Here is a 20337-nt window from a genome sequence, read left to right on the forward strand (position 1 = left end):
AGATTTCCAACCCCCTCCCCCAGCTGCGGGGGGGGGCGCTCCTGGGGCTGCAGCAGGAGGGCGGCGGCAGGGCAACGCACCAGCCTGTGTGCCGGGGGGGCCGCGCGGAACGAGCTGCCCGGCCACGGGAAAGGGGCGGGCGGCGGCTGCCCTTGGAGCAGAGCCGCGGCCCAGCCTGGGTGGGGAGGTCTCCACCGAGCCTAGTGTCAAGCTGAGGCGCGGGAAGGGCACGTTCGCCTTAGCCGGGGCCCGGGCCCAGCTCTAGGCCTGCGGGCAGCGGGCTCCTGCCCCCAGGGGTAGCTCAGGCGCAGCCGGCGGCCCCAGTTCTCGCCTCGCCCCGTTAGGTGGCGCCCCGAGCTCGGTTGCAGAGCGGCCGCAGCTGGAAGCTGCCGCGGCGGCTGGGGGGAAGCGCTCGCTGTGCAGCCGCCGGGCCTGGGCTGGGAGGAGCCGGGGCTGCCATGAGCGCAGGCGGGGGCCAGGAGGAGGGGGCCGCCGCCGCCGCCGCGATGCTGCAGCTGCTCCGGGAGCAACCGGAGCCCCAGGCGGAGGAGAGCGGGGCTCAGCGCTTCGCCCTCTGCCTGCCCCTTGGGGAGGAGGTAGGCGCGGGCCGGGCGGTCTCAGCGGGGCGGGGAGGCAGCGGGGTGTTAGGTTGCAGGCGCCCCGGCGGGGATTGGGGGCGTCTCCGGCACGCTGGGGGCACTAGGGGGCTGGGTAACGTGGGGGGGTAGGAGGATGATGGAGGGGTCCCCAGGTGCTCGGGGAGGATGCTGGGAGCACGTCCCCGCCTTTTCTTTGCCCCCCGCTTCCAGCGGAGGGAGGGGACTAGCTCTGCGGCAGGCGTGGGAGGAGCGGAGGTGACTGAGGGTAGCTCCCCTCCCACCCGCTAGCGCAGAGGCGGGCAAACTTTTTGGCCCATCGGGGTGCGAAATGGTATGGAGGGCTACGTAGGGAAGGTTGTGCCCCCAAACAGCCTGGCCCTTGGCCCCTGCCCCCTATCTGAGCCCTCCCCACTTTCTGCCCCCTGACTGCCCCCCCTCAGAACCCCCCCACTCCTTGTCCCCTGACCACCCCCTCCCGGGACGCCACCTCCTATCCAGTCCCCCCTGTTCCCCATTCCCTCCCCCTCCCCCCAAACCTCTACCACATCCCCCAGGACCTCCTGCTCCATATCCAACCCACCGAGCCCCCTTACCATACTGCTCAGAGCAGCATGTCTGGAGCTGTGCCTCCTGGCCGGAGCCAGACATGGTGCTGCGCAGCCCAGCCTCCCGCAGTGCTGCCCTCCTGGCTGTGGAGGACACAGGGGAGGGGGCTAGCTGCCCAGCCAGGAGCTCGGGGCTGGGCAGGATGGTCCCACGGACCAGATGTGGCTTGCGGGCCATAGTTTGCCCACCTCTGCGCTTCCTGGTCTGGATGTGATGGGGGGGTGACTCTCTTAGAATAGAATAATAGAAAATCAGGGTTGGAAGGGACCTCAGGAGGTCATCTAGTCCAGGAGTCCCCAGTGCGGTGCCCGCATCTATATGCCCCCGCGTCCTGGCCGGCGGTCGAGCATCAAGCGATGTCATCGAGAGGAGTCGCCGCCGAAATGCTGCCGAAATTCGGCAACATTTCGGCGGATATTCGACCGCCACGGCCCCCCAGACGGAAAGGTTGGGGGCCACTGAACTAGGCTAACCCCCTGCTCAAAGCAGGGCTGATCGTCAGACAGATTTTTGCATCAGATCCCTAAATGGACCCCTCAAGGATTGAACTCACAACTCTGGGCTTAGCAGGCCAATTCTCAAACCACTTATGTGCATTGGTGCTGGAGGTTGTCCTCAGGCCAGGCAAGATGGTTAAAGTTGTCCCCTGACAGGGGAAAATCTGCCCCTGGATCATTTCTTCTCTTATGACAGCTCTTCATCCTCTTTCTTCTGTTGGCAGTATAGTTCCCTGCTTATTTATTATCTAGGTTGGAGGTAGTAGTGGGGAGCCAGGGGATTCTTTACGCTGCTCTAATTGTTCAAACAGTTCCCAAGCCAGAAAGTGTAGTATCCCCTTTCACTTCCCCTGTGGCCATTGGTTTCACTCCCTGCCTTCTCCTCCCCTCTTCTTGCTCATCTCCCCACATGTTTTCCTCTGAACTGTGCATTTAACCAGGCTACTTAGCTGAGCCCACAGCTTTGAGATCTTTGCATGGCTTCCCCTCTGTACCTATTCAAGGAGATAAATCCATGCAGTTTCCCTGTCACTGAGATCCCCAAAGAATTTCCACTCTTATTGTACCATTGAGACCAGTTATCAGATTCAGAATTTGATTAGCTGAATTCTTCAAGCTCAAAGTGGACATGGGGAAAGCGTATTTTTAATAATACAACCTACAAATACATAAACAACAATGGATGGAATTCTGCCTAAAATGTAAAATAAGAAGTTCTGAAACTTGACTAGCTATCCACTTTTGGTGTTTTGTGGTTTTGCAGAAATAATTTTATTGCAGTGTTACTTAGAGTGTAAACTCTTTGGAGCAGGAACGCCATCTTTATCTGTCTTGCAAAGCACCATAAGTAATACTTACTAAAACCCTAATAATATGTAAGACTAGAACGCGGGTTCTCAAAATACATTGCACCACAACCCCCTTCTGACAGCAAAAATTGCTACATGACCCCAGGAGGGGGAACTGAAGTCTGAGCCTGCCCAAGCGTTGCCACTCTGGAGGAGAGGGTGTCAAAGCCAAAACCCCACTGCCCCATGGGGGGGGGGGGAGGAGGAGCCAAAGCCCAAGGGCTTCAGCCCCAGGCAGGGGCCTGTAATCTGAGCCCCACTGCCCAAGGCTGAAGCCCTCAGGCTTCGGCCCCAGACAGTGGGGCTCAGGCTTTGGCCCCTGGCCCCAGCAAGTCTAAGCCAGCCCTGGCAACCCCATTAAAATGAGGTTGTGACCCACTCGGGGGTCCCAACCCACAGTTTGAGAACTGCTGGACTAGAATATTGACTATCCCACATTGAAATTGACTGCAGCTGAGCACCCAGGCTGTTTGGTCTTGTAGGAATATAAAAACAACATACAATCTTTTTTACTTGTAAGTAATTTTCCGTCCTGCCTCTCCAAGTGAAATTAACCACTTATTTTAGCACTGTTCTCTGGGTGCTCTTGCACACTCTTGTATCCTGTTCAATATAGATGATATGCCAGAAGAATCCAATCCATATTTACAAATTAACTATGGCATGTGTGAGATATTCTTAAATGTTTATTTCCAGAGGGGTCTGCCCCTGCTAGCTCAGCTCTATGCTCTGTCATTATCGGCAAGATTTGAATTTAAACTCAAAACACTCAGTAAGCACCAGCAACTGTCTAAAACTCATGCTATTACTTATTAAAAAATTAGAAGGAAAAGTTAATGTACAACATATGCAATCTTCTTCATGGTGAAGACAACTTTAAATTATGTTCATTGACTGGTCATGGTAATTGAAACATATGATGCTTGATGAAGAAGGAACCTATAGAAGCATGACAAAGGCATTGTGGAGTCCAGAAGAGCATTTTACAAACTCAAAGTTACATCAGACTCTGAAGTGTGACTGCTGGGCCCATGCTCCATGGGGGTAAGTAACTTTATCTGGTCCAAATGTATCCTCTAGAGTTGCAAGAGACTCTGATTTATTTTTGGTTTTGATCTAAAGAAATCTACTTGTCTCATTTACACAATTCTGTGCAGTTGTTTCCTGTTCTGTTTTGAATGTTTTTCCCCTCCTCTTCATGGTTTTCTTCTTGCAATATCCTGAACCTGACTTGGAGGGCATCTTACTGAAGAACCAGTTAATTTCCAGAAACATTGGAATGTTTCTGTGTGCACTTAGAGTATTTTTTGGAGATGTGTAGTTCTTCAGTTCAATTATTTTGAAGAGTCATCTGTTTCATTTGGTCTCCATTAACTTACCAGGGAGTCCTTCAGGTACTGACGAAGGAAGTTTAACTTTTGACTGGGAGATAAGAGCTTGGAGGAAAACCTTGTAGAAGAAACTTGATATTGTTTCTTACTAATATTAATTTACAATAGGGAATATTAATATTGCCTGTTGTAAATTAACATGGCATTTTACAAACATTCCCTGCCCTGAAGTGGTTACAGGCTAAGATACACCAGAGCCAGGACAGCAGTTTGTGTGAAGGAGGGAGTGGTTACTGGTGTGGAGCACAAGGAAGGCAGCTTCCTGAAAGAGTGTTTTGAAGAAGAGATAGAGAGGGATCTTGAAGCACAAGAACTAGAAAATGGTTCAGGGAGGAATAGGGGCATAATGCTGAACCTGGGAGTAAATGAATGATGCTTAGGCAGGGCTGAGATTATATAGGACTTTGAAGGAGAGGAGGAGGAGTTTGAACTTGATGTGGTGAGAAACAGGAAGCCAGTGAAGGGGTTCACAGGGGAGTGGCAAGAGAGGAAAGTGGGTTTAAATAGGTGGGAGAAGGGCAGAGAAAAGAGAACCAAGTTGCAGAAAATGTTTCAGGCCTTGTGTTTTGGTCAGTGGTTTTGAATGAAGGAATAAGCAGAAAGGAAAACTCCTCTCAAGGCCAGACCCCACATGTATTTTTTTTTTTATCTTAGGCTGAGAAGTGAAATAGTGATTGTTTTCATTTCACTTTTATTTCTTTACAAAAAAAGCATTGAGAACTTTAGAGGTCTTTATTTATTAAACACTTCAAGTCAAATATGACTGCAGTCCCGAAAGGGGACAGAGGCGGACTAATATGCCAACCTGAACTGGTGCTCTTGTGCCTTAGTTAATAATCAAATGCCACCCTGTATTGTTTTCATAGCTCTGAAGTTCTGAGTGGGCCTTAATGCTGAGATGCTTTGGGTGTCTGTCATATAAATGTGATAATTTCCATAATCACCTGAAAGGAGCTTGTTATGGTCTGCTCAGTAAGTGCTTAATTACAGGTGGTTGAAAATGAGTGTGATTTATGCTGCAGTTTGTTATAGGCCCCTCTGAGCAATTAGAGAAAGTGCCGTAAATACATAATTAGGGGCTCAGTCTACTTTTTCCTGTTTTCACAATTGCTATGAAACAGTTGAACACGTGCAGCTGAGTCCAGTGTAAAAACAGGATGTTGGGTTTGTCTAAGCCTGCTTTGCTATCCTATTGGGGTATTTTAAAAAGGCAGTGTCAAGTAATCTCTTAGAGTTTGTATCTCTTCTCTCTTTTTGATTATGTCCTCCTATGGAGTGCACATTGGTAAGTAATGCTTTTAACAGTAAAGCATTAAATAATGTCAAGTATCAGAGGGGTAGCCGTGTTAGTCTGGATCTGTAAAAGCAGCAAAGAATCCTGTGGCACCTTATAGACTAACAGACATTTTGGAGCATGAGCTTTCGTGGGTGAATACCCACTTCGTCGGATGCACGTAGTGGAAATTTATATTGCTTGCATGTATATACCTGCCCTTGGAAATTTCCACTACATGCATCTGACGAAGTAGGTATTCACCGAAAGCTCATGCTCCAAAACATCTGTTAGTCTATAAGGTGCCACAGGATTCTTTGCTGCTTTTACAGATCCAGACTAACACGGCTACCCCTCTGATACTTGACACCATGCAAGGCACTGCATTTAGCCATATGGAGTGGCATTAAATAATGGCACTCTGGCTGGAATTGGCTTAAGCTATTTTTTAATGAACATAAACATCACTGTTGATAAACATCACTCCTGTCCTGTATCCTTTCTTATTCCAGTCCTTGTGACCAAAGACTGCCAGTCACGGGAGGTTAGTGATGTTGACAAAAGCCCTCTCCTGGTGTGCCTGGTAGACTTTGGGCTGGTTTACACTACCTCTTAGGTTGATGTAACTTACGTCCCTCAGGGTTGAAAAAGACACCACCTTGAGCAACGTAAATTACATCGACTTAAATGCTGTCCACACCAACATAGTTTCTGCTTCTTGCAGAGGTGGAGTAATTATGCTGACGGGAGAACGCTCTCCCATCGGCATAGCACATCTTCACCAGAGGCACCGATATAGCACAATAGTGTAGACTTGCCCTTAGTCCCAGCAGGACAGAAGCCAATGGGCCAAATGCAGTTTCAGTACATGGATGCAGCTTCCACTGAAGTTGGTGGAATGGCACTTACTTTGGTTCTCCTGTGTCTCAGTTGCTAGGGTGTAAACCTTTACTGCTTATACTCTAAAATGTATTATTTACAAACAGTCTAGAAATTGTGTGGCCCCACCATCCCTGGTAAGCTATAACAGGATGCATGCTGGGAAAAATAGATGAGTGTGACTGTTTTGAATCCCTTACAGGGCTTCATTACAAGAAATAAAATTCTCAGGAATTAATGCGCACACATATCCACGTGCTAAATGTGTCCTTTAGTAGTGTGAGCTCACAGAGAACAGCTGTAGTCTTTATTTGAAGAGAATACATTGTGGTTTTCCCCCCAGCAGTGGCCTTCTCCAGTGCTATCATGCACAGAATCTGCCAAGGGGAAACATTTCTCCCCTCTCTTCTGGAATAGAGAGTTCCACCTCATTGTGGTAAAAATTATGCTAAGGAATTGCACTGCAAAAATCTTTACCTTTTGATAGACATGATGGGCCAGATCATCAGCATGTGTAAATTGACATAGTTCCCCTGACATCATTATGCCAGTTTACAGCAGCTGAAAATCTGTTCTGGTAAGTCTTAGAGATACAAGGTGGGTGGGGTAATACACCTCTACCCCAATATAACACGAATTTGAATATAACGTGATAAAGCAGTGCTCTGGGGGGGGCGGGGCTGCGCACTGGCAGATCAAAGCAAGTTTGATATAATGCGGTTTCTCCCATAACGTGGTAAGATTTATTTTGGCTCCCCAGGACAGCGTTATATTGGAGTAGAGGTGTATTTTTTTATTGGACCAACTTCTGTTGGGGTGAGAGACAAGTTTTCGAGCCACACAGAGCTCTTCTTCAGGGCTGCACTGCATATTGATAAGTCCTATTGGAATCTACCATGATTCCTCAGTCCACAGGGCTGTGACTCTTCTTGGAGAGCCTCCTTCTATCCAAAAGGGAAAGAGAGAGAGGCTTTAGTATATCAATATTTGTAATCTCTGTCTGCAGCTGGGCAGAAGATCCTTCTGATTGAGACAACTACCATTTAGATATTTAGGGCCAGGTTTTTAGCATTCTTTGGGCAAAACTTGTATGTGTGAATAGTGTGATGGCCTATGCCATCATAGAGATTTCACACACAGTTAAAATAATCTAGGCCTTGATGCATGACAGTACTTAAAGGGTTACTGAGATGTTATGAGACTGTGTTGCAGATTTACAAGTAGTAACGATAAGCGCATGTTACCCAAAACTGGGCCAGCTAGTAAGCTTAGGGAGGACTAATGACCCACCAAAGCTTGGCATAAAGCAGCACTTTTATTATATTGGTAGCTAAGCTCAAAAGAAGGTGAGGGAGGTCACACTCATACTTGCATACTCATGCTCCCAGGACAGGCACGGCACTGGAGATGTCAGGATTCTTCAAGGTAAATGTCCCACAGCACAGCGATGGATGGTGCAATGAAGGTAAGTCTTCCAAGGCATGATGGAAAGCAATGCAGTGAACCACTGGTCAGACGGTCCGGGCGAAGGGTCTTCACGGGAGGTACAAGCTTGTGAGTGTACTCTTGAGCACATGACCTCCTTTCAATTTTAAGGACCTGCTCCTCATGGCCTGTGACTAGAGATGACTTGGCCACGTCTGGTTGGTTACATTCCACCTCGGGCAGTGTGCAGGCAGTGTCCATGCAATGGGAGTGTGAGCATTGCCTAATTAGAGTCGCAGACACCTTGTCTGCCTGGGAGCTCTTCTGATTTTCCATCTGTTCAAGAAGCCCATTCATCCCACAAGCATTCCAGGAGGGAGGGGGCAGGAGGAAAGCAACTTCACAGGTGTTCAGAGAGGGAGAGGAGACTAAATGCGGGTGGGGAAGTGTAACATATTTTGCACATACGGGTTATACATAGTATTCAGATCACTGGTGCTCCTATGCACATTCGGTAATTGCTCAAACAGTTGATTTATCTATTTGCATGTTCAATTATTGTTATCCACAACCATGCAAATCACATTAGGAAATAAAGTGTACAAATCTGCAAGTGCAATTCTGAGACCTTCTGCCCATATTTATATGTGCATGTAGATACGGCCATGTGATGTTAATGGGAGTTGTGCACTTAAATATTTCCTTCTGTGCTTTGAAAATGCAGGGTGCCTCTCTCATGAATCAAGTTATTAGCTTATGAGGAGAGCAAGCTTTTGCTGCTGGCAGTGCTGCAAGACTGTGGAATGGTAAAGCTCCATTCTGTAATCTTGTGTATCTTCCTCAAAATTCCCCGCTGAATTTAGATTCCATGATCTTTATCACTGGTGGCACTTTCTCAAGTGGATAAAAAGCAGCTTGGTTTCCAGATACCAGGTTGAGCCTGTAAGTGCTGAGACTAAGGAAATTTCTGTCCTGACTTGTAAACTGAGCAAATCTGATCATTACATAAATTGGTGAGATGATTTAGACCATTCAAGATGCTGCTACTGTTGTATTATTTTATTGATTGTATGTTCATATTGCAGTAATACCTAGAGGCCTTGATCAGAATCAGGACTCCTTCGTCCTAGGTGCTGTACAAGCACAGAAGATGACATCGTTTCAGGCCCAAAGAGTTTGCCCTCTGAGGGTATGGCTACACTTGGAGATGTGCAGCGCTGGGAGTTACAGCTGTCTTCGTACAGCTGTGTAGGGACAGCACTGCACTATTGCCACACTGACAGCTACCAGCGCTGCAGTGTGGCCACATTTGCAGCATTTGCAGCGCTGTTGGGAGTGGTGCATTGTGGGCAGCTATCCCACAGAGCACCTCGTCCCATTTTGGCATTATGGGAAGGGGATGGAAGGGTGCGGGTCATTCCGCTTCCTGTCCCAACGCCCTGTGGTGCATCGCTTCACATCCCAGCAGTTTGGCGCCATTACGAGTCTGCAGCGCGATTTCTGTGGGAAATGGAGCCCGAGCTGCTGAGGACTTTGCTGATGAATGTCGCCAGCACATCACGTTTGGCAGTTGAGCTATTCCTTCAGCTCCAAAGTGATAGTGAGGAGTCCGACAATGATATCGATTCGCCTGACACGTGTGACAATAAATTGCTTGTGGCAGTAACGGACATGCTCAGCACCGTGGAACACCGCCTTTGGGCTCGGGAAACAAGCACTGAGTGGTGGGATCACATTGTCCTGCAAGTCTGGGATGACGAGCAGTGGCTGCAGAACTTTAGGATGAGAAAAGCCACTTTCATGGGACTGTGTGCTGAGCTCGCCCCCACCCTGTGGCACAAGGACACGAGATTGAGAGCTGCCCTGCCAGTGGAGAAGTGGGTGGCTATTGCAGTCTGGAAGCTGGCAACTCCAGACAGCTACCAATTGGTCGCAAACCAGTTTGGAGTGGGAAAGTCGACCATTGGAATAGTGTTGATGCAAGTTTGCAGGGCCATTAACCGCATCCTGCTAAGAAGAATCGTGACTCTGGGGAATGTGTAGGACATTCTGGATGGCTTTGCACAAATGGGTTTCCCTAACTGTGGAGGTGCGATAGATGGGACGCATATTCCTATTCTGGCACCACCCCACCTGGCATCCGAGTACATTAATCGGAAGGGGTATTTCTCTATGGTTCTCCAGGCGCTTGTGGATCACCGGGGGCGTTTCATTGATATTTACACAGGCTGGCCTGGAAAGGTGCATGATGCACGTATCTTTCGGAACAGTGGCCTGTTCAGGAAGCTGCAGGCTGGGACTTTTTCCCTAGATTGCAAGATCACAGTAGGGGACGTTGAAATGCCCATTGTGATCCTTGGAGACCCCACTTACCCGTTAATGCCTTGGCTCATGAAACCGTATACAAAAAGCTTGACAGGAGCAAGGACCGGTTCAACTACAGGCTGAGCCGGTGCAGAATGACTGTGGAGTGTGCTTTTGGCTGTTTAAAAGGATGCTGGAGATGTCTTTATGGGAAGCTAGACTTGGGGGAAAGCAGCATCCCTGCGGTTATATCCGCGTGCTGTACCCTCCATAATATTTATGAAGGGAAGGGTGAAACATTCAGTGAGGAATGGACCTCCGAGGTTCAACGCCTGGATGCTGAATTTGCACAGCCAGAGAGCAAGGCTACTAGAGAAGCCCAGCACAGGGCTATAAGGATTAGGGATGCCTTAAGGGAACAATTTGAGGCTGAAAGCCAACAGTAATGTTTGGTGCCTTGCACAGGAGTGAAGTGCAGTGGTTACAATGATTTGCAGTGCCTGTTTTTCCCTTGGGGTACAGTATCTTTCACTTTCTGCAATAATAAAAACTGTTTTAAAAGCCAAGAAATCATTTATTGAAAAGACAGTAAGTAAAAGGACAGGGGGGTAGGGTGGTGAACTGCACAATCAGAGGTTTGAATATGTCCTGCCTGGAGTGCTGTGCAATGCCTGCTGCACTTCAGGATGAAAATGCTGCATGGTGATGGGGGTTGAGTGCAGAGGGTAAGGGTCGTAGTTCTCCGGGCTGGTAGGTGAACGTACAGGTGTTGGGGGCAGCTGGTGGTGGTAAGAACCTGGATGCTGGAGAAGGGGGTTTTGAGCTGACATTGGGGCACAAGGGAGAGAGCTTTGGGATGGGGGGGCAGGCAGCACGGTAGTGCTCTGCCTGCATGGCTATGAGTGACTGCATACACTCCGTTTGGTGCGCCAGGAGGCTTATCAGCTGCTTTGTGCTTTTTTTCTTAGCCAATTCCTTTCTCCTGCTTTCTGTTTCCCTCCACTGCTGAATTTTTTCTCTCCAGTCCTGCAGCCTCTTACTCTCTCTGGCAGACTGATTTATAACTGCTTTCACCAAATCTTTGCTTTTTCTTGCTTTCCTCCTCAGGTTCTGTAGCTTTTCAGCAGTCTGTGATAGGGATGGTGGATTACTGGTACTATTCAGTTAGAAAAAAAACAGAAATAGAAACATTTATTACAGAGGCTGCATTGTTTATAATCACAGTTAAGGAGTTTAGTCTCATTTGTAGCATCCTTTACACATAGCAGACATGGTGAGTAATGGGGAATGAGTGATTAATGAAGCCATCTCGCTGCCGCGGCTCACCTGGGAAGGGCAACTGCTTGGGTGAGGGCTGCACTGGGGTTTCTGTGCATTGAGGAAGGCAGAGAGCAGCTGGGGGGAAACTGCACTGAACACTACCCCTACATTTGCCACAGGAGTTACTCCTGGAAGCCATCTCGCTGCCGCAGCTCACCTGGGAAGGGCAACTGCTTGGGTCAGGGCTGCACCGGGGTTTCTGTGCATTGGGGAAGGCAGAGAGCAGCTGGGGGGAAACTGCACTGAACACTACCCCTACATTTGCCACAGGAGTTACTCCTGGAAGCCATCTCGCTGCCGCAGCTCACCTGGGAAGGGCAACTGCTTGGGTCAGGGCTGCACCGGGGTTTCTGTGCATTGGGGAAGGCAGAGAGCAGCTGGGGGGAAACTGCACTGAACACTACCCCTACATTTGCCACAGGAGTTACTCCTGGAAGCGATCTTGCTGCCACGGCTCACCTGGAAAGTGCAACTGCTTGGGTCAGGGCTGCGCTGGGGTTTCTGTGCATTGGGGAAATCAGAGAGCTGCGGGGGGGGGGGGAACCTGCACTGAACACTATCCCTACCTTTTCCACAGGATTTTATCCTGCCAGATATCTCGCTGCTGCGGATTACCTGGGAAGAGCGGGAGGGTCTTCTCCAGCAATGCGGATTCCGCCCTGGCCCCTATGCAGCTTGCCTATGTGCAGCAATGGTCCCTCCACCCTTCACGGCACAGTGGCACGGAGGCGTTAGGCTGACTGGGACAAGGACCACAGTGGCTCTCCCTATAAACTTGCGCAAGTGCATTGCCCACGCCCTGGCTGAAACTTTTGAAGAGATTACAGAGGCCGATTACCGAGACATGATAGACCACATCAATGGGCTATTCCACATCTAGGCATGCGTGCATGCAGCCATAACCCCCCGCCCCTCCTCTCCCAAAACATTTCCATCCTTAAAATAAAAGCTGTTTACCGGGAACCCGCTCCTCTGCTTCTTCTTCACCAACAAGTTCCAGCTGCTGCGACTGGCTAGCTTCCTCCTGGCTTGAGAAGAGCTCCTGGCTGCATGCCTCCTGGGACTCAGGGGTGTCTCCCACCACCCTAGTACCCTCACTCTCAGTTTCCTCTACCCCCCTCCACCTCCCTCTCTTCTCCCTGCTCTGAACTGTCCATCGTGGTCCTCGGATTGGCAGTGGGGTTATCCCCAAGTATCGCGTCCAGCTCCTTGTAAAAACGGCAGGTTTGGGGGGCAGCACCTGAGCGGTGGTTTCCCTCACGGGCTTTGCAATAGGCACTCCGCAGCTCCTTTACTTTAACCCTGCACTGCAGCACGTCCCAGTCATGGCCCCTTTCCAGCATGGACTTTGATATCTGCCCATAGGTATCATAATTCCTACGGCTGGAGCGCAGCTGTGACTCCACAGCTTCCTCCCCCCAAACACTGATGAGGTCCAGTAACTTGCCAGTGCTCCATGCTGGGGCTCGTTTGGCGCGTGGAGGCATGGTCACTGATTGATTGATTGATTGATTACACTCCACACCTGGCTGAGCAAACAGGAAGGGGATTTTTAAAATTCCCGGGTCATTTAAAGGGCGGGTCACCTCAGCCCAGGGCAGTGGAGTGCGAAACGAGGAGCAGAGTGGTTGAAAAGGTATTCTGGGATACCTCCTAATACCAGACCAATAACAGCGCTTTTGCTGGCCACACTTGATGAGCAGCACTGCATCACCAGCGCTGGAATCGTTACACCCCAAGCAGACCAGTGTATAGCCAGCGCTGCAGCCAGGGAGTTGCAGCACTGGCTGTGCCTTGCAAGTGTGGACACAGAGTAAGATGCAGCACTATAAACCCACCACCAGCGCTGCAAGTCTCCAGTGTAGACAAGCCCTAAGAAGGCAAGCAACATAGAGAGGGTGAGGGGAGGGATACAATCAAACATACGGGCTTATGTGTACATTTGGTTTTTATATATAAATACGTAAATATTGTGTCTCTCCAACTGCCTCAAGATGTCATTAGCCAGCTGGCTACTTGTGTCCTTTGTACAGTCACTTTTCTGACTGTTGCTGAGGCTTTCTAAAGATAGCCACATTTCCTTCCATTCTTCCTTCCTGTTACAGTGCTTGGTCTATGGAGGAGGTGGAAGCTCTAGGGACACGTTACAGGTTAAGCATATCAAAGACCTACAAAATATGGGGATATTTGTGACCAGAGTGTATCTCATTTGTTGTGGCCTTTATATTTTAGTCTTCCCTTCAAAACAATAGTATCTTAAGAATAAAGCAATTGTGGAACTTCCAAGATGCATCTAACAAAAGAAGCACGTGATCTTATTAGTAGCACGCGTCCCACTTGTTTTCCCGGCCTTACTTGCCAAATGTTTATCTTCTGTTGTCATGCAATGTCATGGGGTCTGGTCTTCTTCCTGTTGAAGTCCATGGCAAAACTTCCACTGATGCCAATGGGAGGAGAATCAGGGCCCTTAGAAAGTAAGCTAAGGTAGGGATTCTGTCTCTCCTTTGCCAGGCCCGTTCATAATGTTGTATGAACAATACACTTATTTCACAGAATTATGGAAATGTAGGGCTGGAAGAGACCTCAACAAGTCATTATGTCCAGACTGTGCTGAGGCAGGACCAAATAAATCTAGACCATACCTAACAGATGTTTGTCCAACCTGTTCTTAAAAACCTACAATGATAGGGATTACACAACCTCCCTTGGAAGTCTATTCCAGAACTTAACTATCCTTACAATTAGAAAGTTTTAACAGCCCTTAACATATGTGAAGATTTTTATCAGGTCCTCTCTCAGTTGTCTTTTCTCAAGACTATACATGCACCGTTTTTTTTAATCTTGCCTCATTGGTCAGTGAAATAAAACTAAGACGTTTTTGGCGGAACTTCATATACGATATCTGACCAAGAACCCACACCGCTCAGAAAATGGGACATATACATTTCCTGTGCAAATACACACTGCATCCCGTCCCTCCTCTTGTAATACTGCCATGGCTGAGTTCTTTTGCCAAAGGTTTGGTCTTACTGACTGGATAGGTGTATAAGTCTTAGATTCCTTCCATCAGCTTGAGCAGGTGCCTGAGAGGTGTCCTATTGCCTTAGTGCCACAGACTCACTGTGTGCTCTAAGGCAAGTCATTCCGCTACTCTGTGGCTCAGTTTAACCATCTGTAAAATGGAGGTGGGGTTTGAAGCTTGATTTCTTATTGTTTGCAAAGAGTGAGATGTCAATGAGGTGTAAAATATTAGCATTAGTAATGTGTGTTTGCAGGTTGAATTGATCTTGTTCCATTTGTGCAGCTTATTGTGGTGTTGCTGCTCTTGTGAAAACAGATGTCAGGTTCATTTCCTGCCTCCATGTGCTTGGTGCCTTGTTCTGCTCCTCCCCTCCACCCATTTTGTGATTTCATGGTTTTCCCTTCCTGGCCTCTGAGTGTTGCTCTCCTGAACATTTCCCCTCCTACTCCTCCTTAGCTGCTGCTGCCACCCTTGCATTCCATCCAGACTGCGTTCTCTTCCCTTAGCCACTGATCTGCTCCTGCCTTCTGTAGTAATCTTGCTCTAGCTGCATGAAGACTCTCATTAGTTCACCGGTTCTCAGATGGAGGGGGGGGTCACGACACTCTGTCCTTCCCATGTTGCTAAATGGGAAGGGTCCTACTATAGAATAGGTTGAGAAGTACTGCAGTAGTATTTGTTTGCTTTATTAATTATGTCTTTTGCGATAGTGCCTAGGAGCCCCAGCCATGGGAAGTGAATTTACCTTACACCAGGAGTTGGCAACCTTTCAGAAGTGGTGTGCTAAGTCTTCATTTATTCACTCTAATTTAAGATTTCCCGTGCCAGTAATACATTTTAACGTTTTTAGAAGGTCTCTTTCTATAAGTTTATAATATATTAACTAAACTATTGTTGTATGTAAAGTAAATGAGGTTTTAAAAATGTTTAAGAAGCTTCATTTAAAGTTAAAATTAAATTAAATTAAATTAAAATGCAGAGCCCCCCAGACTGGTGGCCGGGCGGGACCTGGGCAGTGTGAGTGCCACTGAAAATCAGCTCACTTGCTGCAGGTTGCCTACCCCTGCCTTACACATTTGTAGTTTTTAGTGTGAATAGGGTCAAAATCTTTAATCCAGAGTGTGTTGTAATTTTCTGCTGCAAAGATTATACAGTTATGTTGACCTTTTAACTTTTGCCTATCCACATGTGCAGTGAGCGAGCTGGTGCTGCCTAAATATCATCCTCACTCCATAGGAAGTAAGTTTCCTATCCGTGGATATCACTCAAACTATTAATTCACAAGTATTTTAAACAATGTGAACCTTTGTTCACTAGAGGTGAAATGCAGATGTCCCCTTCCTTCCCAACCCTGGGGGTTTAGGAGGCAATAGAATCCAGTCTCTACAACCTGCAAGAAGGCCATAGTCTGGATTAGTGGCCACAGTTTACAAGGAGGATTTGTTCATTGGCCTGCTAAACCCAGGATTGTGAGTTCAATCCTTGAGGGGGCCATTTAGGGATCTGGGGCAAAAATCTGATCTGTCTGGGGATTGGTCCTGCTTTGAGCAGGAGGTTGGACTAGATGACCTCCTGAGGTCCCTTCCAGCTCTGATATTCTATGAATGGATGTAGTTCTGTTGTCGTTCCTTGGGCTGCTTCCAGTGGCAGCTCCTCCCCAAGTACTAAGAATGCGGAGGTGATGTTTGTGCAGCGCTTGTCTTTCCTTTCCTCCTCTCCCCCACACTTGTGTCATTAGGCTTTCCCCCCTCCTTCCATGCAATCTTATTACTGTTGGTGCAGCAGCTGTCTCCTCTGCAACTCCTGACGTCTGGAACAGACTCCCTGCCTCACTCTGCTGCCCTGACTTTCACTATCAATCTCAACTGCAAATTGCTCTTATGCTTCTGAAGGCCTTTGACCTTTTGCTCGGATATTGAGTCAAACTATGAAGTATTTCGGTTATTCTGTTCGTATAAATGACATTTTGCAAAGTAAAACTGGCTGATGAATTGCACGGCATGGAACCCACCTTCAGTCCATTCAAAACCTAGCCTCCAAGATCATCTTCCTTGCCTGTTTCCCTGACCACATCACCCCCTTCCATTGGCACCTGCTCCTCCACCGTATCAAGTTCAAGCTACTGTAATTTATTCTATTAATAAAAACAAAGTTTGTACTCCACCATGCTGTGCACTAGCCCTCACTAAGAAATGTCATTGTTATTACCCCATCCTTCCTCCAACCCCCTCTCTTCCATCGTGTACCTTTCCTTTATTATGCAATATCTGATATTAGCATGTAAGCTCCCTGGGACAGGGATTTTCTTATCTGTATTGTCAGGCACCAGTACGCTGTTGAGTGCTCTATTGATATCTACCCAATCTGAAGCTCATGGTGGCAACTTAAATTAATCTTCTTTTCTCCAGGCAAAATAATAGTAAATTTAGGATAAAAGCTGAACAAATCATTGTTAGTATGAGTTAGAATGATAAAGGACCCTGCTTAGACACCTTTACTCTTGTTTCTCTCTTTAGTTGGCTTTCTTAATGAACATTTAAGCAAACTAACCTGAACAAATGGGATAATTTCCCTTTGATCTGTAAAACTTTCTTCATTTGCAGTATTTTCATGCTGTGGATTGTGACGGGAGAACTAAGGCTGAGTTAGAAATCACTTGTTCAGTGCATGTCCCAAGACAGAGGCAGAAGGTTGGATCCAGGATTCAAAAACTGATTAAATTTTAGGGACAAATTATATTGTAAAAACACTTTTTCTGTTTACAATCTCTCTATTTTTAATATCTTGATGATTTAATTTATTTTTGAAAATATTACCAGAATGACTTTTCAGGCTATGGATAGTTCTGTCTGCCTTATAGGTCACACCACTTTACCGAGATCTTCTGTGAGCACAGCTTTTTACTGTCAGATTTCATATAAATAGCAACAATTCGGCAGGTTTCCTGACTGTCTGCGAACAGAGGGTATGTTGAGTGTCTTGGCTTCAGACAGCCACAGATGTAACTCTTCTGTTGAGATCTGCAGTATTTCTGAATTTTTGCTTCATTCTTGATAAATTTATGAGAAAACAGTAAAGCGACCCTCCCGAAAAATGTATTCCAAGAGTTTTTGGCTTTTCTTCAAGGGAGTTGTGCATTAATATATTCAAAGTGTTTTTTTTTCTAGATATGTCATGTAGGTCTTCTAATGGATTTTTTAAAAAAATTCTGTCAGTAAAAATAACATGGGCTATAACAGGTATTTGAGCTTTAAATCACACTTTGGTATTATTTATATCCAAGTGTTAGTGATGGTTTTGGAATGGAGTGATTTATTCTGTCTTTGAAACAGAGGCTGAGCTTTTAAACAGGAAGAGCTGTTCCTGCAATGAGCCATCTCTGGGTGGACTGCCATTGAAATCAGCGGGGTGATCCAGAGAACTTATTGCAGGATCAGAACCTTAAAACACCTATTACACGTGCAATGGAGTCATCTTACATAGTGGTATACCTAGAAGATACCAGGCTTGGAAGAGAATCTGGCTGATTGCATTGTTGCCAGCTCTTATGTCATTATCTCAAGTTTTGTGATTTTTGGAGCTTTTCATGAAGCCCTAGTTCCTGGAATCTTGTTGTACGAGAGATCTTATTTTTTTATATATATATCAGTGAAAGTCAAGGTAAGTATCAGGCCCTCCTGACTGAGGAAGTAAGTTTGAAAACATGAACCCCAAAAGCTCAAAAGCAAATAAAAAAATAACCTAAAATTATTTAAAATCTCATGATTTTTAAAACAATCCTATGATTTTGGGCACCCAACTCATGGTTTTTGAACTCTTGGATTTGGCTAGACTGTGGTTGCTTGAAAATTCCTCAGGTTGACCTAGATTCTATATTTCTGAGTGGGAAAGAACGATGTACCATATCTTATGGATAACCTGAAATCAAAACATTTCCTTCCATTCCCAGACTTAGCTTTTGATCAAAACAGGATTCGGCTCACACTGATATTCATTCTGACAAGGCTGCGCTGCCTTTAATTCACAGAAGCAACTAAATACATACATACATACATACATATAATAAATATGTATATATTTGTTTTTCAGGTAAAAGGAGTAGAAGAAACTATAGAAGAGATGTTAATAAGGCTGGATGAGTTCTGTGGCGTAACTGATGTGGTATGTGCTTAGCTTATAACTCTGATTCACCCTACTGACATTATTATCAGCTCTCTCCAGTAGGTTTCTGAGGAGGCCATGTTGGTAGTGATTTAGAAACCATGCTGCTCAAACAGGGCAGCAGTCAGCAGTGGGGAGGGGAAAAAAACACACACAAGTATTTCCTGAGGCAGCCATCTTGATAACTCGTCCCTCCCCTGAGATGGTTTTATTACACAGAGCAGTGGCAGTTGAGCCACAAGGTGGCAGTCCCGTGCACTAATATTTAAGACCCTAGAATGGAGCACTATATTTAACTTTCGCAAGCTCCATACAGTTCACTGTACAGGCATCTAGGAGATCTCCTGATCTCCTGTTATTTGTACATGTGAAAGTGCAACACGCACAACTTCTACATTTTGCTTCTTTTTTTTGTCCTTTCCCCAGCTTGGTTAGTATCGTGCTTTATTTTTCCCTCTGAGTTTGATAGATATAGTAAAATAAACCCTAATGACATACCAGAGATAGAATTGAATGGGTTTTTTTTCAGAAGACTTTATTTTTCTTGGGAAGCTTCCCTTTATTTAAGAGGAGTTTTCTGGAACATTCTTTGAAGACTCCATGCTCTAGTGTCTCAATATTTGGATCACTTCCAGGTGGTGGTGCCAGGCTGGCTGATGTGGGGGCAATGGCATCATTTATTTAATATTAATTATTTACTGTTTGCACTATGGTAGCAGCCAGAGGTCCTGGTCAAGAATTAGGGCCTTTTTGTGCTAGGTGCTGTACAGACATAAAACCAATCCCTGCTCCAAAGAGCTTGCTGTCTATGTGTAAGATGAGACACAACAGGGATGGGTGCAACAGACAAATCGGGGGAGCACAAGGTAACACAGGGATGATTGTGTGTTGAGGAGCGGTTGTACCATACAAGCTCCCCAGCCATTGTCATTCCCTAATCATTTGTGATGAACTTGAGAACAGCAGGAGAATGGATGAGATACAGTTGGACCAAGGAAAGATGTTGCTTTGCTGCTCTGTAGTCTCCTGCACTGAGAGATCCGGCTGCATGCAGGCTATTTGGAGGTGGTCATGATAAAGAAAACAATGTCATTTTTTAGACAACTTTACCTCTTCCTTCCTCCCCCTGATGTGGAAGAGTTCAAACTGGCTAGGGAATCCAAAGCTGCAGTGTGCATCTTCCTTACACATTAGAGGGTAGGACACTATTTCAGGGGTTCTCTTACAGTTTTATAGTGTGGACCATATCTGAATAGAGGGATTGTCCCCCTTCCTATTCACTAATGTGCAGATCATCTCCCTGTTTGTTAGCAGCCATACACATTCCTCCTCACCCACCTGCACTACTGCATACATCCCTGTGGCAATTACATCAGTTGTTTACATGGGAAAGTGATATTGAGTAAGTATAAATGTACCTTTAACAATCTTGGTAAAGATACATAGCAGCTGGAAAGCAGGAGGAGAGCCAGTTGCATCTGATCAGCCAACAAATTCTCCACGAACCATAGCTTGGGGAACTGTTTCTCTATATGATTCTTGGGAATTATGCAGCATAAATGGAAAGGGGCAGGAAAAAGTCCTCACCATCCAAGATCTCCTGTGATAATGAGGAGAGACTATGGGAGAGTGGGGGGAATTAGAAGGTCAGGGTTGCTTATGCAGTTGCAAAGCAGATATTCCCCAATTTATATTTTCTTAAAGTGCAAGTGGAAGGTTGGACTGACAACCTTGCAGAGTGAGTCCTCTGCTATCCACTTCTTAGCATATGCACAACATGTCTCAGGTGTCACGTAACCAGGATTCATCCCCGAATTTGGTTCGTTGGTTGGATCACTAGCTTCCCTGGCCCGGGCCGAGTACTCACACGGAGTGCGATGTGAACACTGATCGATGCCCCCCCTAAACAGATACCAATAGGCAGGCGTGTGAACTTCCTTCTGCTGCCCTGCCCATGAGTCTCACTGTTGTCCTGGAGGGAATGTCATTTCTAAGGGCAAGAGGATAATTCT

The 20337-nt window shown here is 46.7% G+C and overlaps 1 protein-coding gene and 1 long non-coding RNA gene across 4 annotated transcripts in view; one reads left to right on the forward strand and one right to left on the reverse strand.

The window, feature by feature from the left end:
- Nucleotides 1–407: 407 nt before the first annotated feature.
- Nucleotides 408–20337, forward strand: part of BCAS4 (breast carcinoma amplified sequence 4) — a 65649-nt gene continuing 45719 nt past the window's right edge. Inside the window, exons 1-3 of one of the 3 annotated variants that reach the window (XM_050918156.1) lie at nt 538–596; nt 7482–7558; nt 18254–18325. In XM_050918156.1, coding sequence (XP_050774113.1) covers nt 7523–7558; nt 18254–18325 — 108 coding nt within the window. In that variant the 5' untranslated portion in view covers nt 538–596; nt 7482–7522. Of the gene's footprint in view, nt 597–3540; nt 3595–7481; nt 7559–18253; nt 18326–20337 lie in introns of those variants that run through there. The other 2 variants (XM_050918155.1, XM_050918154.1) reach the window with 2 other exon arrangements.
- The window catches only part of LOC127031389 (uncharacterized), a 50706-nt gene continuing 40914 nt past the window's right edge, over nt 10546–20337 (reverse strand). Inside the window, exon 3 of the long non-coding RNA XR_007768539.1 lies at nt 10546–10978. This is a non-coding gene — a long non-coding RNA (uncharacterized LOC127031389). The remainder of the gene's footprint in view (nt 10979–20337) is intronic.

This window comes from Gopherus flavomarginatus, chromosome 11 (genome assembly GCF_025201925.1).
Source record: "Gopherus flavomarginatus isolate rGopFla2 chromosome 11, rGopFla2.mat.asm, whole genome shotgun sequence".
Lineage (NCBI taxonomy): Eukaryota > Metazoa > Chordata > Testudines > Testudinidae > Gopherus > Gopherus flavomarginatus.